The 23956-nt window shown below is 56.0% G+C and overlaps 1 protein-coding gene across 2 annotated transcripts in view; it reads right to left on the bottom strand.

The window, feature by feature from the left end:
- Positions 1-21755, bottom strand: part of SAMD11 (sterile alpha motif domain containing 11) — an 86033-nt gene extending 64278 nt beyond the window's left edge. The window contains exons 1-2 of one of the 2 annotated variants that reach the window (XM_038746783.1): positions 21248-21755; positions 17981-18072 (exon numbers count right to left, since the gene is read on the bottom strand). In XM_038746783.1, the coding sequence (XP_038602711.1) occupies positions 17981-18072; positions 21248-21755 (600 nt within the window). Of the gene's footprint in view, positions 1-17980; positions 18073-18750; positions 18803-21247 lie in introns of those variants that run through there. The other variant, XM_038746784.1, reaches the window with a different exon arrangement.
- Between the last annotated feature and the right edge of the window lie 2201 nt (positions 21756-23956).

Below are 23956 nucleotides of genomic sequence, written 5' to 3' on the forward strand. Positions count from 1 at the left end.
ATTCCCAACCACTGGCTGTAAGACATTCCATTAGTTCTCTCCATTCTACTTATCCATTCTCTTCTCCCACTACACCCCAGCTCACACTTTTAATTCCTCTCAAGCTAACGATATGTGATAGGAACTCACTCTGCTTGGTCCTTGTTTTTCCCAACACCCAGCTTGACACACACTAAATGCTTAAGAAATACTTTTCAATGCCTCAGTTTCCGCATTTGTGAGATGGGGATTAAGTATCTGTTCTTCCTCATTAAGACTGTGAGCCCCATGTGACACAGGAACTGTCTGACCTGATTATTTTGTCTCTACCATGGTGCTTAGTACAGTGCTTAACACATACCATGATTATTATCATTATTATTATCATTATTATTCTAGTAATAATGATACACTTATTATCGTTTGGCATTTGTTAAGCACTTACTATATTCCAGGCACTGTACTAAGTGCTGGGTGGATACAGGCAAATTGGGTTGGACACAGTCCCTGTCCCATGTAGGGCTCACAGTTTGAGTCCCCATTTTCCAGATGAGTCAACTGAGGCTCAGAGAAGTGAAGTGACTTGCCCAAGGTCACACAGCAGACAAGTGGCAGAGCTAGAATTGGAACCCATGACCTTCTGACTCCCAGGCTCTTGCTCTATCCACGACGCCATGCTGCTTCTCCTTAAGGTGCCCTCAGCCAGTCAGGGGTCCCGCAAGGTCAGTGGCCAGAAAATGGGTCTGCCTGCCACCTAAAACTCAACATGTCCAAGACTGAACTCCTTGTCTTCCCTCCCAAACCCTGCTCTCTCCCTGACTTTCCCATCACTGTTGACGGCACTACCATCCTTCCCGTCTCACAAGCCCATAAACTTGGTGTCATCCTCGACTCCGCTCTCTCGTTCACCCCTCACATCCAAGCCGTCACCAAAACCTGCCGGTCTCACCTCCTCAACATTGCCAAGATCCGCCCTTTCCTTTCCATCCAAACCACTACCCTGCTCATTCAAGCTCTCATCCTATCCCGTCTGGATTACTGTATCAGCCTCCTCTCCAATCTCCCATCCTCCTGTCTCTCCCCACTTCAATCCATACTTCACGCTGCTGCCCGGATTGTCTTTGTCCAGAAATGCTCTGGGCATGTTACTCCCCTCCTCAAAAATCTCCAGAGGCTACCAATCAACCTACGCATCAGGCAGAAACTCCTCACACTCGGCTTCAAGGCTCTCCATCACCTCGCCCCCTCCTACCTCACCTCTCTTCTCTCCTTCTCCAGCCCAGCCCGCACCCTCCGCTCCTCTGCCGCTAATCTCCTCACCGTGCCTCGTTCTCACCTGTCCCGCCATCAACCTCCAGCCCACGTCATCCCCCTGGCCTGGAATGCCCTCCCTCCCCACATCTGCCAAGCTAGCTCTCTTCCTCCCTTCAAGGCCCTACTGAGAGCTCACCTCCTCCAGGAGGCCTTCCCAGACTGAGCCCCCTCCTTCCTCTCCCCCTCCTCCCCCGTCCACCCCCCCATCTTAACTCTTTCCCTTCCCCACAGCACCTGTATATATGCATATATGTTTGTACATATTTATTACTCTATTTATTTATTTATTTTACTTGTACATACTTATTCTACTTATTTTATTTTGTTAATATGTTTTGTTTTGTTCTCTGTCTCCCCCTTCTAGACTGTGAGCCCACTGTTGGGTAGGGACTGTCTCTATATGTTGCCAGCTTGTACTTCCCAAGTGCTTAGTACAGTGCTCTGCACACAGTAAGCACTCAATAAATAAGATAGAAGGAATGAATGAATGAATGAATGAATGAATGAATGAATGAAAATCTGGGCTCTACTCTTCCTGACCTCTGACCTCAGAGTGCCAAATTCAGACCCACTACCTTGGGCCCAGGGCAGTTGGCAGGATTGAGACCCAGAGGTGACCAGAAGAAGAAGCAGCAGCCTTGTCCACCACTCCAGAGGCACTCTAGAACCACTTGCATGGTTTAGTGGAAAGAGCACAGGCCTGGCAGTCCGAAGGTCATGGGTTCTAATTCCGGCTCCACCATGTCTGCTGTGTGACCTTGGGCAAGTTACTTCACTTCTCTGGGCCTCAGTTACCTCATCTGTAAAACGGGGATTAAGAGTGTGAGACAGGGACCGTGTCCAACCTAACTTGAATCTACCACAGTGCTTAGAACAGTGCTTGGCACTTAACAAGTACCAAAATTATTAGTACTATTATTACTTGGAAAGCTGGTTTGGACTGTGGAACCTGCTCAGGGCTCGGTTGGAGCAGCCCACCCTATGGCCCAGCCCTGCCTGGTCCTGCCCAGACCCCAAGGGAATAATAATAATAATAATAGTGGTATTTGTTAAGTGCTTACTATGTGCGAAGCACTGTTCTAAGTGCTGGGGGGGATACAAGGTGATCAGGTTGTCCCACGTGGGGCTCACAGTCTTAATCCCCATTTTACAGATGAGGTAACTGAGGCACAGAGAAGTTAAGTGACTTGCCCAAGGTCACAAAGCTGACAAGTGGCTGAGCTGGGATTTGAACCCATGACCTCTGACTCTCAAGCCCATGCTCTTTCCACTGAGCCACGCTGCTTGCTGGGCAGGCTGTGACTGGGTGGCACAGAGAGGATCAAATCTATCAAGTAGCAGGGCCGGAGGGCCAGGAGATGGAGGGAGTCCCCAAGGGCTTTCAGCTGAAGCTGCGGGGACAAGAGGGTCCCTGTTCAAGGGTCGCGTCCGGAGCCACGATCCTGAAGAAGCCGTGAGCATCGTCCTGCACTGCTGTGAGGAGCCAGCCATGGGCAATGCCCTGCACTGATGGGGGGCGGGGAGGGGGTCCGGCCTGCTGGGACTGCCCAACAGGCAGGGTTCAGCTGTTGTCAACAAGCAAACTCCCAATGGGAGAAAACTGCCTCATTGGGTCCACAGGCTGAAAATGCTGCAGAGAGCAGGGTCGATTTCTAAGGGGAAGAGAAAGGAGAAAGGCTCGATCCAATTGCTGGAGAAGTATTTTCCTTCCTGCCTATCTCCCTTCCTCCACAACTGCCTGCCTCCAGTTGTCCAAGTCCAGTCCACAATGCCCACCATCTGATCTTAGTCCCCAAGTCTGAGCTTCCCACTGCCACCAGCCCGGGATCTGGCAACGGGGGCCTAGCAGGCAGCTGAACAGGACTGCGTCTACCCAGTGACCTCCCTGCCTGGATTTTCTTAGCCAACCAAGGGGCTTGTCTTTATTCCCACTTGGAGAATGTTGTTTGTATGGAGCCCCTGCCCCCTAAATCACCCCTCCCCCTAGGCAGGATAGGGCAAGGGGCTGCACCCTTTTTGGTGGGGGGGGGTGCAGCACAGGGTCCTTGGGGCCGGGATATGGGCCTGGGAAGATGGGGAGGGGATCAGGGTGGATAGGGAAGGCGGGAGTTTGCCCATCCATTGGGGAAAGGCTGGAGACAGGAAGACGAGGACACAGGTAAGGCTTTTGGGGGGGTCCTTTTTATAGTATTTGTTAAGCGCTTACTATGTGCCAGGAATTGTACTAAGCTCTGGGGTAGACACAAGCTAATCAGGTTGGACACAGTCTCTGTCCCACATAGGGCTCACAATGTTAATTTCCATTTTACAGATGAGGGAACTGAGGCACAGAGAAGTTAAACAGGCACAGGACAGGGTCAAGCCATGTTCTGGGGCCCCCATAATTCCCCAGCCCCCAGAGGGAGTTGAGGAGACCTTTCTAGGCTCCACATGGGGGCATATGTGTCCCCACCAGCCCAATTGAGAATTAAGTCTGGTATTTGTTAAGCACTTACTATATGTACCAGGCACTGTTCTAAATGCTGGGGTAGATAACCAAGCTAATCAAATTGGACATAGCCCCTGTCCCACAGGGGGCTCACAGTCTTAATCCCCATTTTACAGATGAGGCAGCTGAGGCACAGAGAAGTGAAGTAACTTGCCTGAGGTCACATAGCAGACAAGTGGCGGAGCCTGGATTAGAACCCAGGTCCTTCTGACTCCCAGGACCATGCTCTATCCACTAGGCCATGCTGCTTCTCTTGAGTTAGGATATTGTCCAAGTCTGCACATTCAATGGCCCCTTGTCCTGTGTCCAGCCTGACCTCATGCTGACCCCCAGCCCTGATCTCAGCCAAAGTCCATCTGGTGGCTGTGGGGAGAGGGCTGGGGGGTGAGAGGGCTGGAAATCCCTCCCCCTACATGGGCCTTTCTAGACGCCAGCTCCCGCTTTCTCCTGACCAGCTATGAGTCATGTAGGACCACCAACCCTCTCCAATATCTGCTGAGCCTACTGGAGCTCCTTCCCATAGAGGACATAGTGCTAAGACCCTTCCCGAGGGCTGCAGGGGCACAGGCAGGCGGGGAGCCACGGGCAGGGTTGGGGAGGAGAAGCAGCCCCATGGAGTGGAAGGGGGTAGTCTGCAGCATGAAGAGATGGCCAGCTGCCTGAACCCCTATCCCCATTCCAGCCCCAGCTAGCCTTCCCTCTGGGGTCCCCAGAGGGGTTTTGCACGGGGGCAGGCATCCACTTTTAGGACTCCCAACCCCATCACTCACCCCAACTTCAGCCCGAAGCATGGCTTGGCCTGTGGTGAACTGACCAGGGCTGCTGGCAGCCATCTTTGGGCAGAGGGCATTCAGATGGCATCATCCAGGCACCCCTACCTCCACTCCGCTCAGGGCTCACTAGGGCCCGGCCTGAGCCTTTCATTCATTCATTCAATCGTATTTATTGAGCGCTTACTGTGTGCAGAGCACTGTACTAAGTGCTTGGGAAGTACAAGTTGGCAACATATAGAGACGGTCCCTACTCAACAACGGGCTCACAGTCTAGAATTTTTAAACGCTTACTATGTACAAAGCACTGTTCCAAGCGCTGGGGAGGTTACAAGGCGATCAGGTTGTCCCACATGGGGCTCACAGTCTGCTGGACTGTTCTGCCAGTGCAGGAGAAAGGAGAGCAGTGCCCACTGTCTGCTCGACCCAGGCCGGAGATCAACCCGCTGGCCACACTGGGCAGTGCTGCTGCACTCAACCATTGGCTGAAGGCCGCAGTGGGGCAAACCTAGTGATAGCTGCTTTGGTTGGGGGGCAGCAGAACCAGCGTATTCACCCCAGTGCAGCTTTTGGAGATGGAAACATTTTTAATTCATTCCAATGCCTTAGGAGCGGGGAAGTTGGGATGACTTGGCTGGATCGGTTGAGAAGCAGCACAGTATAGCAGACCTGGGAGTCAGAAGGTCATGGGTTCTATTTCCGGCTCTGCCACAAGTCTGCTGGGTGACCTTGGGCAAGTCACTTACTTCTCTGTGCCTCAGTTACCTCATCTGTAAAATGTGGATTGAGACTGTGAGCCCCATGTGGAACAGGGACTCTGTCCAACCCGATTTACTTGTATGCACCTCAACGCTTAGTACAGTGCTTGGCACATAATAGCGCATAACCAATACCACAATTCTTTTTCTTATTATTATCAGTTTCTGTGCCCTCAGCCCAATGCCTGCTGGGAGTAGGATGTGGGGAAGGGGGCTTTGGCAGCACAGGAACTTCTACATTTGAGAACCAGTTTCACTATCATCATCAGTCGGGAGCCAGTGTCCCCGAAAGACTGGGGGCAGACTGGGGCCTGAGGAATGTAGTAGGTGGTGAGTTTGTATGACACTTTTATACCTCCAAAGCAAACCAATGACCTCCTTGTATCCTACAACAACTCTGGGAAGAGGGAAAAGGTGGGGAATGTTGTCTCCCTATTACAAATGAAGATACTGAGGCCCAGAGAGGTTAACTGATTTGACCAGCGGCAGAGGTGGAATTAGAATCTGGGTTCCCTGATTCCCAGACCCCTGCACTTTCCATTGGCCCATACTGCCTAGACTTGGGGACATGGTAAGGGGCTGACGTGGCCAGAGAAGGACAGAGTGCCTAAGGAACTTGAGGGGCTGGTTACCAATAAACATTAAAGAGCATGGAGTAAATCCCGACTCACCCAGGTGAGAATCCTGGGGTGGGAACCCAGGTCTCGCTGTTCTCCTGCCTCTTCTCCCAGCACACTCTAGACTTGGCTCCTCATCCCATCCTCCACTGCTCCTCACTGCTCCCTGCTGCTCCCTGCCCTTTTCCTACCACATCTATTTCCCAGATGTCTCCCTGTTGTTCACATCCATTCGCCTGCCACAGAGACCCCACACCCCTAGATGGACACTGCCATTGCCTATCTGTTTGCTTGGTCCTTCTGGGCTCTGGGCTCTGCTGGCTTTCCTAATAATAATAATAATTGTGGTATTTGTTACATGCTATGTGCCACCCACTGTACTAAGCTCTGGGGTGGATACAAGCAAATAGGGTTGGACATAATCCCTGTCCCACGTGGGGCTCACAGTCTCAATCCTCATTTTAAAGATGAGATAACCGAGGCCCAGAGAAGTGAAGTTGAGTTGCCCGGACACACAACAGACAAGTGGTGAAGCTGGGATTAGACCCATGACCTTCTGACTCACAGGCCCGTGCTCTATCGGCCTTTAGCTCTCCATCTTGCCACCCTGGCCTTCTATTATCCCCTTGGGTCCACAGTCCATCTGGCTTACCCTGCCTCCTTGCCACCTGTCTCCCCTAACTTGCTCTGCTTCTCGGCAATGGGAACAAATTCCCCCCAGAGGCAGCCCCTGGACCCGTTTCCCAATCCCCTGAACCTCCACCCTGGGACTGGGTTGCACAAACATTGGGGAAACCCTACGTTCCCCAGCTGTCTTTCTCCTCACCACCACACCTGTTGACTGCTCTGGGGATCTGCACTATTCTGCATTGTTCTTCTGGTTAACAGCAGAAACAGCAGCCAGGGTCACACTCCTGCTGGGTCTCAAATGACCCCGGGTCTGGGCCCCAGGTGCATTGGCCACGGCCAACTTTGTTCCAGACCCCCTAGCTATTCCCCCATCTTGGGTATGTGTAGCCAAGGGAGGGTGAGGCCCTGGTTTGAGCAAATTAGTCCCAGGCAGCCCATCCAGCCGCTAGGCCCCAATGGTCAGATGGGGTCAGAGGTCAGAAAAATGGGGACAGGGGAAAGGGGGCTTGTCTCCTCTGAACTGGGAGGGTGGCAGATTACAGCAACTCGAAGTTGTAGCGATGGAAGAGAGACAGAGACAGAGAGAGAGAGAGAGAGAGAGAGAGAGAGAGAGAGAGAGAGAGAGAGAGAGAAGTTGGGGGCAAGATTGAGAGAGGATCACATTGTGGGAAGAGGAGCAGGCTGACTCCCCTTTCCCCAGGAAATGGGAGAGGGTGAAGATGAAGTCTCCTCAAGAGAGAGCAGCAGGGAGACATTGTCATTTGTTGAGGAATACGTCAGGAAGAGGAGAGAGTGAGTCAGGAGCAAGTGAAGGACAAAGGTCAGAGAGGTAAGAAAGACTATTTTTTTTAAAGGTATTTGTTAAGCACTTACTATGGGCCAGTTACTTTACTAAGTGTTGGGGTAGTTATAACGTAATGAGGTTGTATACAGTCCCTGTCCCTCGAAGGACTCACAGTCTTAATCCCCATTTTACAGATGAGGGAACTGAGGCACAAAGAAGTGAAGTGACTTGCCCAAAGTCACACAGCAGACAAGGGGCAGAGCTGGAATGAGAACCCAGGTCCTTCTGACTCCCAGGCCTGTGCTCTATCCACTAGGCCATGCTGCTTCTCATCTCTGATGCTTCTCAGTTCCATTCATTGACTCCTCCTCCTCCTAGCAGCCCCTAATTGTGGGTGTTCTTCAAAACCTCTGTTCTGGGTTCTTTGAGCCAGGAGCCCATGACCAGGAGTCCAGAGCCAAGATCCCGCAGCCAGGAGCCACAGGCAGGAACCCCTTGGGGGTTGACTCTTGTTGCTCAGGCAACACGACAGAAGCGGCTTCCTCAGCGCTGGGAGCTGCCCCCCATCCCATCCACCTCCAATGAAGGAGGGAGGTTGAGGCCCCAGGCCAAGGAGGGTGCAGAGTGGTCTCGTGGGTGGAGCTGGAGTGCGGACAGCGGTCAGATTGTCCCAGCCCAGACCGGTGGGGACAAGGTTGGTTTAGTCCCGGCCCCTTCTGGCAGCAACAAGGGAGAATGAGAGGTTTCGTTGCTTCATTTCTCTGCTGGAGGGAAGCCCCTGGCCAGACTCCAAGTTGGGACTCTGCAGGAGCTCGGGGTCTGGGATTCTGTGCAGGAAGATGTGTTTTAATCATAGCATGGAACCTTGAACTTGCCTCATCGTGTCCTCTCCACTCCAAAACGCTTTCACATCAACAATCGCATCGTGTTCTCAATCTACCCAGAAGAGGCAGGGATTGCTACCACTTCCTCACTTTAGAGATGAGGAAACTGAGGGCCTGTGGTGATGTTACGTGGTTTGCCCATGGTCCCACAGCAGGCCAGAAGCAGAGGCGTGGTGGGAGCCAGGGTCTCCTGGGCTCCAGACGGACCTGTGTGGTATCATTGGACCACAATGCCTCTCGGCGCCTTCCTCACACATACTGAGGGGACTGTAGGAGTTCCTGGACTGCCTCCTCAGAATGGGATTGCCCAGGTTGGGGGCCAATTTACCCTCAAAGGCCACTCATTTGCCTCAAAGTCCAAATCTGAACTTTGTTTGATACACTCCCCAGACCCTGCCCTTGGGCTCTCCCTCCTACCCCCCACGCCGCCCCCCCTCCCGCTTTCCCCCCCACTCCCACACCCAGGACAGCAGCATGGATTAGTGGAGAGGCCACAGGCCTGGAAGTCAGAGGGTCATGGGTTCTAATCTCGGCTCTGCCACTTGTCTGCTATGTGACCTTGGGCAAGTCACTTCACTTCTCTGAGCCTCAGTTCCCTCTTCTGTAAAATGGGGATTAAGACTGTGAGCCCCACATGGGCCAGGGACTGTGTCTAACCCAATTTGCTTGTATCTACCCCAGCTCTTAGTACAGTGCCTGGCAATGTAGTAAACTCTTAACAAATACCATAATAGTAATCATCATAATAATAATGACAGCTGTAGATGTCTGGAAAGTATCTCAGGCAGATGCAGGGCTGAACAACACCAGTGACACCACATGACACAGAGAAGCAGCGTGGCTCAGTGGAAAGAGCACAGGCTTTGGAGTCAGAGGTCATGGGTTCGAATTCCGGCTCTACCACATGTCAACTGTGTGACTTTGGGCAAGTCAGTTAACTTCTCTGTGCCTCAGTTACCTCATCTGTAAAACGGGGATTAAGACTGTGAGACCCACATGGGACAACCCAAACACCTTGTATCCCCCCCAGAGCTTAGAACAGTGCTTTGCACATAGTAAGTGCTTAACAAATGCCATCATCATTATTATTATTATCACCTGTCCTGTAGCTTCAGCTCCCGCCCCGCACTACCACCTCCTTGGGCAGGGGCTCACTGAGCACAAAACACTCACACTCTGTCCACCCCCACAGGTAGTCCCAGCTTTCGGTATCCAGATACAGCTCTTTGTCAGGGCCCCTGTTCATGGCAACCAATCTCAGGACCCACAGACAGCTTCTGGTCATGATAATAGTAATAATAATCATGACATTTACTAAGTGCTTACTTTGTGCAAGGCACTGCTCTGAGCACTGGAGGAGGTTGGGGGTCACAATCTTAATCCCCATTTTACAGATGAAATAACAGAGGCACAGAGAAAGTTAAGTGACTTGCCCAAGGTCACACAGCAAAAAAGTGGAGGAGTCGGAATTAGAACCCAGGTCCTTTTGACTTCCAGGCCTGTGCTCCATCCATTAGGCTACACTGCTTCTCATGGTCATGGCCCCCACAGACAGCCCCTGATCACTGCCCCCATAGACGGCTCCCAGGCATGGTTCCCACAGTCAACTCCAGGTCGTGGACCCCAGTTATGGCCCCTATAGATGGCCCCCAGTCCAGACCCCCCGGACCCCAGGCCCAACACCTATGGATGGCTCTGGCACAGCACTGGGCCCCGGTAGGGCAAAGGGGAGCCTTCCAGATGACTCCACAGGCCAGGCAGGCAGCACCGTCACTGTGGTGGCTTCTGCTGTCGGGAAGGGAGGAGGAGGAGGAAATCAGGCCCAGAAGTTTCCCAATCTTAAGAACATGGGGAAACTTTAGCTTGGGACATTTCCATTCTCTAGAAAGGCTGAAAAATTCTGCCTTCGGATGTTTACCCCCATTTCGGAGCCCCCCACCAACCTCCCCTGCAGGAAGGTAGAGGCTGGGCAGCGGCCAGTGACTTGGCATGCCTGGAGGCCATAGATCCCACACAGGTGGGGCAGATCATGGGACACGTCAGGAAACCTTTTCTGGTGAGCTGGGGCCTAGTTCGCAGATCACAGGACACGTCAGGAAGCCTTTTCTGGTAAGCTGGAGCCTAGTTCCCACCCTCCAGCCTGTTGCCCACTTGCAGCTGAGAGCACAGCCCTCCATGAGGAAACCACGGTTGCCAAGCCACGGTAGCCAAGCCATGGCATCCGAAGCCCTCAGTGAGGGAACCATGGCAGGGAAGCCTCAGCAGTGAAGTCCTTGAAGGGGAAGCCATGGTGGGGAAGCCCTCATTCATCCAATTCATTTATATTTATTGAGCGCTTACTGTGTGCAAAGCACTGTACTAAGTGCTTGAGAGCTTACAGTAAAACAATGAACAGACACATTCCCTGGCCACAACAAGCTCACAGTCTACAGCCCTTGAGGGGCAGGGAAGCAATGGCGGCGAAGCCCTTGAAGGGGAAGCCATGGGGCTGAAGGGGTCCACTCTTTGGGAGAGTGAGAGTCCTTTGCTCCCTCTCCCGTCTGGCTACGAGGGCGGAGGAGGAAGCTTTGTGGATGAAGGCAGGAAGGGACACGTGTTTGGCAGAGGGGCCTGAGGCAGGAGGGGCTGTGGCAGGAGGTCAAAGCTGACACCCCTCCCCCACCCTGGCCAGGGGCTAGCCATGGTGACCAGCCTGTAACCGGTGGTCAGCCAGTGGCTGGTGGCCACTGACCGGGGCCTGGAATGGGCCTGATGCTGGGAATGGAGTTCGGGTTCTCGGCCTCCAGCTCGGTGGAGATGACGCACTTGGGCCTGGGGGAGGGGGGCCGGAAGCTGCTACCCGAGACATCTGAGACAGACGGGCTCAGCACTGGCATCTGTTGTGGAAGGAGCCGCGTGCTGGCAGTCTGGCTGCAGGAAGCAGACTGCGCCCGGGAGACGCAGAAGGGGGCGTCCAAACGCAACAGAACGAGGGGAGGGGAAATGAGGGTGTAATTTCCACTTGGCGTTCTACGGCTAATTGAAAACAGAGCAGGGCCAGGCCAGGCTGGGCCTCCCAACCCGCTGTGTCCGGAGCCCACGGCGGTGTGCGCGGCATGAAAAGCCCCCTGCCCCCTCCAAGCTGGAAACAGCACCTGCTTTGTGTAGGAGGAGGGATGGGGAGGAGGGGACGAGGGCAAGGAAAGAAGAGAACAGATGGTGCCAGAGGGGTGGGAGAGGAGGGGCTTCTGTTGAGGCTACCCCGAGTGAACAGCTCAGACCCGGCCCCCGGCCTCCAGGCCCCCCAGCCCCCCGACCCCCAGCTCCCAGGGAGACGGCCGGCATGTCCAAAGTTGAATGTGACAGCAAAACTACTGTAACGTCTCACCTGCTCTGTCGGAAGCTCCAGAAGGTGCTGTCTGTTTATCTGTCCACCTGACTGCAGGACTGCCCACCTCACTGCCTATCTGTCAGTCAGTCTGACTCCTTGCCTGCCTGCTTATCAGATTCCCAGACTCCTAGACCCCCAACCCCTAGCTCCTTATCATCCGGTCCTCATCTCTCCAGCCCTTGATCTCCCAGCTCCTTGACTCTCCAGCTGCCAATCTTGCAGCCTCCGACCCCCAGGCTCCGATTTCCCAAACTCTGCTACCTCTGTCTCTGATCCCCCCAACCTCTGATTCCCCCTTCTCCGTCCCTCAATTTCTGATCCCCCAGCCTCCTGCCCCCTAGTCCCCAATCCCCCGGCCTGTGATTCCCCCAGCCTCTGCTCCCCCATTCCCAGATCCCCCAGTCTCTGATTCCTTCTTCGACTGCTAGATGCTCCTGGACCCAAACTGGGACGGAGGGGTCCAGCCCCAAATCCAGCCCTGAATGTCCTGGGGGTTTGTCCCTGGTTTTGGACAGGTCAGGACTGGGGGAGAAAGCTCCCTTCCCTGGCAGAAGGTTGGGAAGGGGTCCCCGACTTTAGAAAGTCGAGGGCGAGGGAAGTGCCTTTCATTCATTCATTCATTCAATCATATTTACTGAGCGCTTACAGTGTGCAGAGCACGATACTAAGCACTTGGGAAGTACAAATCGGCAACATCTAGAGTTAGTCCCTACCCAACAACGGGCTCACAGTCTAGAAGGGGGAGACAGACAACAAAACAAAACATGGAGACAGGTTTCCCATCCTCAAGGTGTAAGTCTATGCTATTTTTGAGTAACTGGTTTAACCTAGGGCAGTGGTTCTTCAAACTTCACATTTCATTTGGCAATCACAAGAAAACGCTGACACTCTGATCAGCGGTTTTATTCATTCATTCAATCATATTTATTGAGCGCTTACTGTGTGCAAAGCACTGTACTAAGCGCTTGGGAAGTACAAGTCGGCAACACCTAAAGACAGTCCCTATCCAATAACAGGCTCACAGTCTAGAAGGGGGAGACAGACAACAAAACAGAACATGTAGACAGGTGTCAGTATCTTCAGAACAAACAGAATTAAAGCTATATGCCTAGGCCTTGAAAAGTCGGCCTGGAAGGCATGGGTGGGCGCTCACGATGGCCTGTGGACAGAGTGCCCAAGGGCGCTACCCTGACCTCTGTGGAGGAGTTGGGGAGTGGGAAGGGTTGGGGGTGGGGGTGGGGTTTTGTGGAGTGGAGACAGAGAGGAAGGGGACGAAACATCGCCAGTGCTGAAGGAGAGATGTGCCCTCCCCACCCCGGCCTTCCGACGCAGGCCAGCAGTGTTTGGGCTGGTGGAGGGACTGAGGTGAGTGCTGTGAGCTGAGCCCACGAGAGCTATGGGGTGGGCCCTGTGACTAGTGCCCTCCATCACCAACCACCAGCCTCCCTCCATCTCGCTGGGGCTTCCCAGACCTCCTGTCTGGGTCTCCCCAGCATGAGCCTGGCATGAAAGCCCCAGGCACCCAGGGGTGTACCTGTCCCCCAGCCTCAGCCCCTGTGGGTCCTGATCCTCCAAGAAGCCTCAGCCCTGCTCTTTCACAGACCTGTATGGCTGCCTTGAGGGGGCTGCGCGCTCCATTCCCTCCCGTTTAGCACCTCTTGAGGATTTTCATGACGGGACTGCGAACACAGGGGGACAGGGGTGGAGGGGTGCCCCTGCCCCCCCACATCTCTCCAGCCCCAATTGGTTCCTCTCAAAACACAGTTTCCCGAACTAATCGGCCAACTCTGATAGCACTCCAGCCTCACCAGTGTCCCGCTGCCAGTCTGGCAATGCTGGTGGGACTGGGCTCAGGAGGTGGGGACAGGACGGGTCCAGCAGTGGGCCGTGGGGTGAGGGGGGCTGGGTGACTCTCAGCTGCCCATGGAGGCGCCTCCAGGGCTGTGTCCCCTGGTTCACTGCAGGATGAAAGAGGGAGGGGGAAGGCTCCATCACAAAAGCAGGGAAAATGTGAAAGAAGTCCAGCTTTCCCTCAGAGGGGGATGTAAGCGACATTCCTGTCAGTTTTCCATGGAGCAGGGCCCCTGGCCTCAGATGGGAAAGGAGAAAGCTAGGCAGACAGGGAGGCAGCTGGCCCCATGTGTGAACCTCCCACGCCCACCTGGGTGGGGGGTGTCCTGGGCCAAGCACAAGAGTCACTGAGACCTCCGATGGCCAAAGCATCAGCACTTCTCAGCAGAGTGCAAAGAGGCTCAGGCTGGCCCCAGTGAGCAGCGGCTGGCCGTACCGGCCTCACATCTCCAACAGCCCAGAAGGAAGAAGAGGATTCAGAATCCCGACCGCCCTGCTGATCCTCACCCCCTCCGCCTCTCAGCCGCTTCAATGCTGTGACCATCCCTTCTCTCTAGAACACAGTTTTATTCCCCAGTTTTACCGACACGATCTTCTCCCGACCCCCACTCCCACCTCTCTGGCTGCTCCTTCTCCGTCTCCTCGTTCGCTGGCTGCATCTCTACCTCCAACTCCTTCCCTGTGGGCGCTCTGCAAGGCTCTGTGCTGGCTCCTTCACTCTTCCCACTCTTGGCTCCCTCCCTTGGGGAGCTCATCTGCTTCCACGGCTTCAGACTCCGGAGCCTGCCTTGCCAGTTCTGACTTCTCTCCGGCTCTCCAATCCCTCATCTTCACTTGTCTCTAGGACCTCTCCACATGGATGGCCCTCAGGCATCACAAACTCAACACATCCAAAACCGAGCTACTCATCTTTTCTCCTCCTAACTTCTCCCTCCTGATCAAAAATTTCAACATCCTTCTTGTCCCTCAAATCTGTAATCTTGTTGTCATCTCGACTCCTCTCCCATTCAGTTCTCACATCCTGGATAACTCTTGCAGCTTATTATTATTATCACTATTATTATTATTATTTTATTAATGGAATTTCTTAAGCACTTACTATGTGCCAAGCTCTCTACTAAGTACTGGGGTAGATACAAAATAATCTGGTCACATATTGGGCTCACAGTCCACGTAGGAGGGAGGACAGCTATTGAATCCCCATTTGGCAGATGAGGCACAAAGAAGTTAAGCGACTTGCTCAAGGCCACGCAAGAGACAAACGGCAGAGCTGGGATTAGAACCCAGGCTCTCCGACTCCCAGGCCCGAATTTCAAACTAGGACACTCTGCTTCTCAGTTCTTCCTTCCAAACATTTTCTGGACCCGCCCCTTCACCTCCACCCAAACAACCATCACTCTGGTTCAAGTTCTCCTCCTAACACCATTAGACCACTGCACCAGCCTCCTCACTGGTCTCCCTGCCTCCGTGCTCTAGCCCTTTCCATTAGGAGTCCATGCCGCCACCGTGATCGACTTTCTGCAATACCGCTCAGCACACATCTCTCCACTATGAAACCTTCCAACAGCAGCACATCTCCCTCTGCAAAAAGCAGAAACACTTTCCCATTGGCTTCAGAGCTCTCTACCAATTCTTTCCATCTTATACAGTGGCCCCTGTCACTGGCTATGACCGAATGATTCTCTCCTCCCCAGCCACCCGCCTCCTAACATCTTTGGATCTCATCTCACTGCCTGTAACTGCTCGCCTGGAAATCCCTCCCTGCCCAAAATCTGCCAGCCCTTAGCACTCTCCACCTTCAAAGCCCTCCTCTAAAGCCCCACCTCCTCCCCTTCCTCCAGTAAGCCTTCCCTGATTAACTCCCCACTCCTGGCACCACTCCAACCAATGGCCACCTCTAGTACTTGCATCTATTTATACTCATTCTCTCATTGCCTGGGTGTAAATGGATATTCAACTGAACACTAGATTAATCTCTTCCGATGCCACGTTGCGACTATTTCCGTGTCTGTCTCCCTTGTGTGGGCGGAGACGTGTCTCGGGTTTTCCCGGGCGCTTGGTCCAGAGCCGTGCTTTCAGTGGATGCCCAGCAAATGTCATCATTACCGCCAAGGCCAGGCAGGGTGTTTGCTCTCCTGTAGGGAGAGCAAATTCAGGGCGGCGCCCCTGACTCTCCCTTTCTGTCCCTTCCCTGCCTTTCCTGGGATCCCAGGTCTGTCGGTAAACACAAGCACCCCTCCCTGTAACGTGCCCCACCTTTGAGAGTTGGGAGAGACAGCAGTAATCCTGGAGACGGAAGAATTACCCCACTTTGAGCCCCTGGATCCAGCTGCCCCCTGGTCTCCAGGCCGGGTCCTAACTGAAGCTAAGTCACAAGTGGAAAGAGCACGGGCCTGGGCGTTAGAGGATAGGGGTTCTAATCCTGGCTCCACCACATGCCTGCTATGTGACCTTGGACAAGTCAATTAATTTCTTCAATACCTGTTCTCCCTCCCCCTTAGATAGCGAGCCCCATAAGAGATAAGGCCTGTGTCCAACCTGACTGCCTTTTACCTACTCCAGCTCTTAATTTAGTGCTTGGCCTATAGTAAGCACTTAACAAGAACCATTATTATTATTCTTACCACCATTGCTAATATTGCTATTATTATTATGAGTTGACTCAAGAGGAGCAAACTGCTGCTTCCACCACCGCCGCCGGCCAACACCTCTCCCCGTTTCTGCAGAGACCGGCTCTCAACTGGGTGAACTGGAGGGAAACAGGTATAGGCAGGATTCTCAAGGCTGCTCTGACGGACACCCTTTTCTCCTTGGCAGTTGACCCCTCTCCTTTGGGGGACAGTTTGCTCCCTGGGCAATAGGAGGATCTCGCCTCCCACACTGCAGCCTCTGATCTCCAGAGCCGGGGGATATGCCCTGAGACAGAGGGCTCATGACAAGAGACAAAGGATCCGGCCCCCTTTGCCCAGGACTGCTGGTGTCTGAGTTGGGGGAGGGGTGCCATACTGCTAGACCAGCTGCCTCTGGGCCAAAGGCCTTGACCCTGTCTGTGTCTGAGGCTCCCAGGGTGACCTCACCCCTCGGCACAGGCAGCCCAATCCCAGTCCCCACAAACGCTCCCATCCGAGCACCGAGATCCCCTTCCCACACCCAGCAGACCAGGCCGGTCATTTCTGAAATAACACACATGTCCCCAAAATGACACACTTACCCCAGAAATAACACACATGCCTGGAGAAACAAATGGGGTAGGGAGAGAAGTCTCCACTGGCCCTCACACCAGCTCACAGGATTGACCTCCTGGCCCCACAGAACCCGGGGAGAAATCACGCCTCTCCCGGGAGGGGAAAGAGCCTTTCGGCTGGGACTTAGCATCTGACAGGCAAAGAGAAAGTTGAACAGAAAGGCACAAGTCCGTACAACCACAACGGCCTCAGCATTTCCAAGCATTGGGAGCTGTGCAATTTTGGACCAGGGGTAGGCCACAGAGGGGCCCTTATGCTTTCATGGCAAATAAAGGACAGTAAACAAACACCAAGGCTCTAAGAACTCCACGGTCCGGCCAGCAGGCCCTACTGGTCCCAGAGGCTGGACCATCTGGTCACAGTGACAGCCAACATCTCAACCTGTTTGGGCCCCTTGGCCACCGCAGGCCCAAGGTTAATGCCTCTGTTCCTCTGGAGGTCCTGAACCGCTAGCCCATCACACCCTTGAGGCCCCTTGGGGCCCTACGGCACCCATCTCTGATGATATCACACTATGAGGTCACTCGGGAACCCCAAGGAACCCATCTCTGATGACATCACATTATGAAGTTACTCTGGACCCACGTGGAACAAGTCTCTGATGACATCACATTATGACGTCAATCTGGACCAACAAAGCAGGGACCTCTGATGACATTACATTATGAGGTTGCTCTGAACCAACAAAAGAGGGATCTCTGATGACATCACACCCTGAGGTCACTGGACTCCCAAGTCCCTCATTTCTGATGACATCACATTATGAGGCAACCACAGGCCCCGAGACTCCTATCTCTCATGACATCACACTGAGGCACAACTCTCTTGGTCACCAGAATGAGGTGGGAGATCTTCCTAGCTGCAAAGACCCCTTTACCCGGCAAGCTCAATGACGTGGATGGGTAATGGGTCTGACCCAATCCGGAGAGGAGAAGCTGCCAAAGTTCTGGGTTTGTTGATTTTTCTTTCTCCAGCCCGGCCCTAGAGCCCTCTGTCCTCTGCACCCCTGCCTCTCTGTGATCTTCCTCACCCATCGGCACACCCTCACCCGGTGCTGAGGGGCTCTGTGACATATGGGGCTTAGCCAGCTCTCTGGTCCTCCCCTCTCCTCACTGGACCTCCAAGTCTCCCCCTATTCTGGAGAGGGGGGGAAGGAGGGGGTGCAAGAGCCTGATGGGCATGCTTGCTTCCTTTCCAGCATTTTCAGACTTTGGGCTCCTAAGCTGAGGAGTCAAAAGAGAAGGGGAAGGAGAGAAGAGCTCAAATCCCGACTTTTCGCAAGACTCTTACCACTGGAGATGAGATTCGACACCCTGGACAATCACAGATTGGAGGGTGAACCTGCAGGATTCCTTTGGACATAAGGGTCTTCAGGCTTTTCCCTGGATTCAAAAGAAACAGAGAAAGGAGCTGTGAGAGGAGGCTGGGGACCGGAGAAGTCCTTGGGGGGAGGGGGACACACATACACAAGCACATGCACACACTCACACGCATTGAGCAAGACACCTTTGCATCTGCCTTGCAACGTGCCGCATCCTTGCCTGCCTACTCATCCTCTGGGAACATGAGGGGCAGGGAAGTCGGGCAGGGGAGAGAGTGCGAATGGCACAGCGCAAACCACTAGCATTATAATCAACTCTTGCAGGCAGGTTCCCTGTCCCGAAGTCTCATTCCCAGAACCGGAGCTCATCCATCCTTCCTGACGGAAGACTCTACCATTCACCCACGCACATATGCCCACACCCCCACACAAGCACGCACACACACACTCTATATAATCCTGTCAGACACAACATACACACAAACTATCCCCGCACACCCCCCAGAGCCCCCCCCCCCAGCTAACACGTATTGCGCTCACACTAATATGCACAGATCCGTTACTATACTCGCTGTCCCGCACATCACCCAGTGCTTGGCACATAGTAAGCGCTTAACAAATACCATTATTATTATCTTCTCACGCACACGCTCCCGATATTCTCTGTCACGCACATCCAGTATCTACAGAAACATAAGTTACTTTCCTTCACACGTTTATCTCACTCACACATACACACATTATTGTTATTATCTTCCTCGTTCTTTTTCACAGATAATCCCATCTCTACATCTGGCAACTTTCTATCTGCCTGTCGATGTCGCGGTTGTCCAGAGGATCGGGGGCTGCCGACTCGTCAGCCCGGCCCCCGGGGAATCCAGGCTCCCTCCCGCCCCGCCTCCCCGGCTCTTGGCGGGTCCCGGCTCCCCTGACCCGGGCGCCACCGCTCCGCGCCGGGAGTGGATCTGTCTGCCAGGAAACCCGATGCCCGGGCGAGGATTCCCCCCCGCCCCGCCCCTCCCCAGCCCCTCCCTCTCTCCTTGCCTGGATGCGGTTTATTGTGGGGTGCGGGGGCGCCCCCCGCCCGCGGAGCCAACTTTCCCACTCCCCAGACCCCACCCATATCTCCTCCCCTTCCCCCTTTCTCCCCCTACCCCGGGAGGCCGGTGCCACCCTTACTTGGCAAAGGTGCCGTCGCTCCTCACCCCCCTCAGCTTCTCCCCGCGCCTCTGCGGGGCTCCAGCTCCCGGCGCGGGGGTCCCGGCCGGCGGCGGGAATTCCGGCTTCACCCGAAGCCCCCTCCCCTCCCTATGTCCCTCCCTCCCTCCCCTCCATCCCACCGCCCCCCGAGCCTCTGTTTACCGGGAAATCCAACTCCCCGTACATTTCCGCCCCATCTCCGCCCAGTCCGCAGCTCCCCCCGCACAGAAACTCCATCCCGCCCCCGCACTTCTCTACCCCACTCCCCCCACCCGCCCAGAGACTTCATCCCGCCCCCGCCCCGCATCCCCCGTCGCTACATGCCCCCGCGCGATCTCCATCCCCTCCCCACACCCCTCAATTTCCGCCACCCAGAGCTGTCACCTCGGCGCCCCCCACCCCGCACCGTCTCCATCAGGCCCCCCAAAGACCCCAGGACATTGCCCCCATCGCACCACTCGCCTTCCGCACAGACCTCCCATCCCGCCCCCATGGTCCCCAATTCTCCCGGTATAGACTCCATCCCGCCCCCTCGCACAGTACCCCCCATTCCCCCCGCAGAGACTTCCACACTCCCCACACAGATCCCCCACCGTTAAACCCCCCGCACAATCTCCATCGGACCCCGGTCACCAACTCCCCCCCGCCCTGCAGAGACCCCCCCCCCCCACTCCCCGCACGGAACCCCCACCGCTACATCCCCGCACGGTTTCCATCCCACCCCTACAGTCACTAACTTCTCCCCGTCGAATCCATCCCGCACCCCGCAGAGACCCCACACATTTCCCGTACAGAACCCCCACCGCTACACCCCCGCACGGTTTCCATCCCACCCCTACAGTCACTAACTTCTCCCCATCGAATCCATCCCGCACCCCGCAGATACCCCCCACATTTCCCGCACAGAATCCCCGCCGGTACACCCCCGCACGGTTTCCATCCCACTCCTACAGTCGCTAACTTCTCCCCATAGAATCCATCCCGCGCCCCGCAGAGGCCCCCCACATTTCCCGCCCAGTACCCCCACCGTTACGTTCCCCGCACCGTTTCCATCCCGCCCCTAGTCACTAACTTCTCCCCATAGAATCCATCCCGCACCCCTCATTCATTCAATCGCATTTATTGAGCGCTTACTGTGTGCAGAGCACCGTACCAAGCGCTGGGAAGTACAAGTTGGCAACATATAGAGACGGTCCCTACCGAACAACGGGCTCACAGGCTAGTCAGTAACTTCTCCCCATAGACTCCATCCCACACCCCTCAGCGACTCCCCCCGTTTCCCGCACAGAACCCCCACCGCTACATCCCCCGCCCGGTTTCCATCCCTCCCCTACAGTCACTAACTTTTCCCCCTAGACTCCATCCCGGATTCCGCAACAACCCCCGATCACAAACACCCATTTCCCGCACAGTAGCCCCCCGCTAGGGTCTCCAACTTCTCCCCTCCGACTCCATCCCGCGCCCCGCAGAGCCCCCCCCACTTCTTACCCTCGCCCCTCCGGCAGAGAAGAGCGAAGTTTGGGGAAAGAAGAGACTCCTCTGCCCCCTGATCCACTCCGCAAATCTGTCGGGGGCTGCGAGAACCCCGAGAGGAGAGACCCAAACGGTGACCTTTCACCCCAGGCCCGGGGGTGACCCGGCCGTTTCTGCTCCGCCCGCCCGGGAGGGGGGTCCTTAGAGGTCCGGGAGAGGGGGAGACCTGAGTGGGGGTGACCACCCGGGAGGGGGCAGAGGGTGAGAAGAGGGCGAGGAGGAAGTCCGGCGTCGGGGGTGTCCCGCGGGAGGGCTTCCAGGAGGCGCCACCCGGGAAGCGCGACCCGATAAGAAGGTAGGGGGTGAGGGGTGGCTGGTGGGGAAACGGGGGGCGGGCCCGGGCCCGGGTGGGGAAACAGGGTCCGGCCCGCCGGGTGTGCCAACTTGGCAAGTGGCACGGCTGGGGTCCGGTTCCGGCTGGGCCGGCCGGTGGGCCGGGGGAGGGGGGCTTAGGGAGGGGGGTCCCGGCTAGTCGGGGGGTGGTCCGTCCTCCCGGAGCCTACCTTTGTGTCGGATGCTGCGCTTCCAGTCCTTGGCCGTCTCCCGGCCGCTGACGAACTGGAACTCGTTGGGGGTGAGCCAATCTCCCCGGTAGCGGATGGAGGGCCCCTTGCTGCCCTGGCACAGCTTGTGCACGTAGAGGAGGGCCTTGTTGTCGCCGCACTCCACCTCCAGGCACAGCTCGCCGTTGTCCAGGAGCGGCTGGAAGTCGGGCGCGGCGGCGGCGGCGGCGGCGGCGTTGGCGAGGCCGAAGCTTTGGGCCGGGGGCGGGGGGTCGCGGGGCAGGTGGAGGTGATGATGGTGATGGTGGAGGTGCGTCTCGTGCAGGCTCAGGTAGGCCCGGGGGGCGTTGGGCAGGGGCGGGGGCGCCAGCAGGGGCTCGTACGGCAGCCCCACGGGCAGGGCGGCCAGCGGGGCCAGGCAGTCGGGCAGCAGCAGGTCCAGGGGCTGGTTGAAGGCGGCCAGCGCCAGGTCCTCCCTGCCCAGGCTCTCCTTCTTGACGGCGGGCATGGTGCCCTCCGGCTCGGAGGGCCCAACTTGTCCGGCCGGGGCCGGGGTTGGGGGCTGGGGGCGGGGGGCGGGGGAGGGGGCGGCCCCCGGAGCCGCCGTGCCGAGCAGAGCCGAGCCCAGCCGGGACCCGCCTCCCCGGACCTGATGCCGCCCCCGCCCCCCGCCCGGAGACGCTTATCGATCCCCGATCGACCGCCAAGCGCGCCCCCCGCCCGGGCCTCGGCACAACTTTCCGGGCCGGAGCCACCTGCCACGCCCCCGCTGCCGGGGCTAACCCCCAGCCGAGGACCCCCTCCCCACGCCCGCCCCGGCCGGGGGTCGGCCTCGTCTCCGGCCCCACGCCCTCGGCCGGCCCCTTCCCCAACTTGGGCCCATTTAAAACGCTCCCCGGCGCGGGACTGGCGGGAGTGGGGGTCGCAGAGGGGGTGTGCGACGGCCGGGACCCTCGCCCCACGACCCCCCGCTGCAGCCCCGCAACGCGGCCAATGTGCGGGGGCGAGCGGGAGCCAATTAACCGCGGGAGGAAGGCGGGGGGCGGGGGTCACCCGGGGCAGCCTCCCCCGACGGGACCGAAAGGTCACCCGAGGCCACGGGGGGTCAATTCGAATGGTGGCCCCGGCTCACACTTCTGGCGGACCGGGAGATCCACGTGAGGGGGACAGTACTACATTCATTCATTCAATCGTATTTATTGAGCGCATACTGTGTGCAGAGCACTGCACTAAGCGCTTGGGAAGTACAGGTCGGCAACGTACAGAGACGGTCCCTGCCCAACAGCGGGCTCGCAGTCTAGAAGGGGGAGACAAACAAAACAAAACGTATTAACAAAATAAAATAAATAGAATATGTACAAGTAAAACAAACAGAATAATAAATATGTACAAACGTATATACAGGTGCTGTGGGGAGGGGAAGGAGGTGAGGCGGGGGGGATGGGGAGGGGGAGGAGGGGCGTGGCCCCGGCTCACACCCTTTCTTCTGGCGGACCGGGAGATCCACGTGAGGGGGACAGTACTTCATTCACTCATTCAACCGTATTTATTGAGCGCTTACTGTGTGCAGAGCACTGCACTAAGCGCTTGGGAAGTACAAGTCGGCAACATACAGAAACGGTCCCTGCCCAACAGCGGGCTCACAGTCTAGAAGGGGGAGACAATCAAAACATATTAACAAAATAAAATAAATAGAATATGTACAAGTAAAACAAATAGAGTACTAAATATGTACAAACATATATATATATACACAGGTGCTGTGGGGAGGGGAAGGAGGTAAGGCGGGGGGGATGGGGAGGGGGAGGAGGGGCGTGGCCCCGGCTCACACCCTTTCTCCTGGTGGACCGGGAGATCCACGTGAGGGGGAGGGTACTTAGTACTCAAGCGCTTAGTACAGTGCTCTGCACACAGTAAGCGCTCAATAAATACGATTGAATGCGAGGTTGATTCTTGGGGTGCCCTCTAAAAGAAGAGCGCTCTGTGTCTGTGACTCTGTGTGTGTGTGTTTTCTGAGGGAGGGAGGAGGGGAAGCCCGTATTAAGGAAACGTGCCCAAGGTCGTAGGTTCAGTTGTGTGTGCCAGGGTGGTTAGGTAGTATCCGCCCTTGGGTGTGTGTCCGGGGTTGTCGGCTGGAAACCGGGGCTGTCTGGCCAGACTGGAAGCGGAGCAGGTGGGCGAGGCTTGGGAAGGCAGAGTTTTATGAAGAGCTTTTCATTCATTCAATCGTATTTATTGAGCGCTTACTGTGTGCAGAGCACTGTACTAAGCGCTTGGGAAGTACAAGTTGGCAACATATAGAGACGGTCTCTACCCAACAACGGGCTCACAGTCTAGAAGGGGAGGCGGGAGGGAGAAAGATGGGGGGGTGGGAGGGGACAGAGGGGCGGTCCTACCTGGAGTCCCGTTCCCCCACCCCCGAACGCCCCAGTCTTTCCAGAAAGGCCAGGCCTGGGGGCAGTGGGATTGTTCGGGGTAGGATGGGGAGAAACACCTGCCCGCCAGATGGACCAGACCCTCGCCCGGAGCTCACTGGTGACGACGGACCAGACATGACTGTCAGTGGAACTGGAGCATCTCCCAACCCGGGATGCGGGGAGAGCGACGGGCAGGTGGGAGACAGGGGGCTTCTAGCTCCGGGCTTGTCCCCTCCTTTTCACAGCCCTAGACCCGCAAAGCCCCCTCCCCACTTGCCAGGGACTGACTGGC

The sequence above is a fragment of the Tachyglossus aculeatus genome, chromosome 5 (assembly GCF_015852505.1).
Source record: "Tachyglossus aculeatus isolate mTacAcu1 chromosome 5, mTacAcu1.pri, whole genome shotgun sequence".
NCBI classification, from domain to species: Eukaryota; Metazoa; Chordata; class Mammalia; order Monotremata; family Tachyglossidae; genus Tachyglossus; species Tachyglossus aculeatus.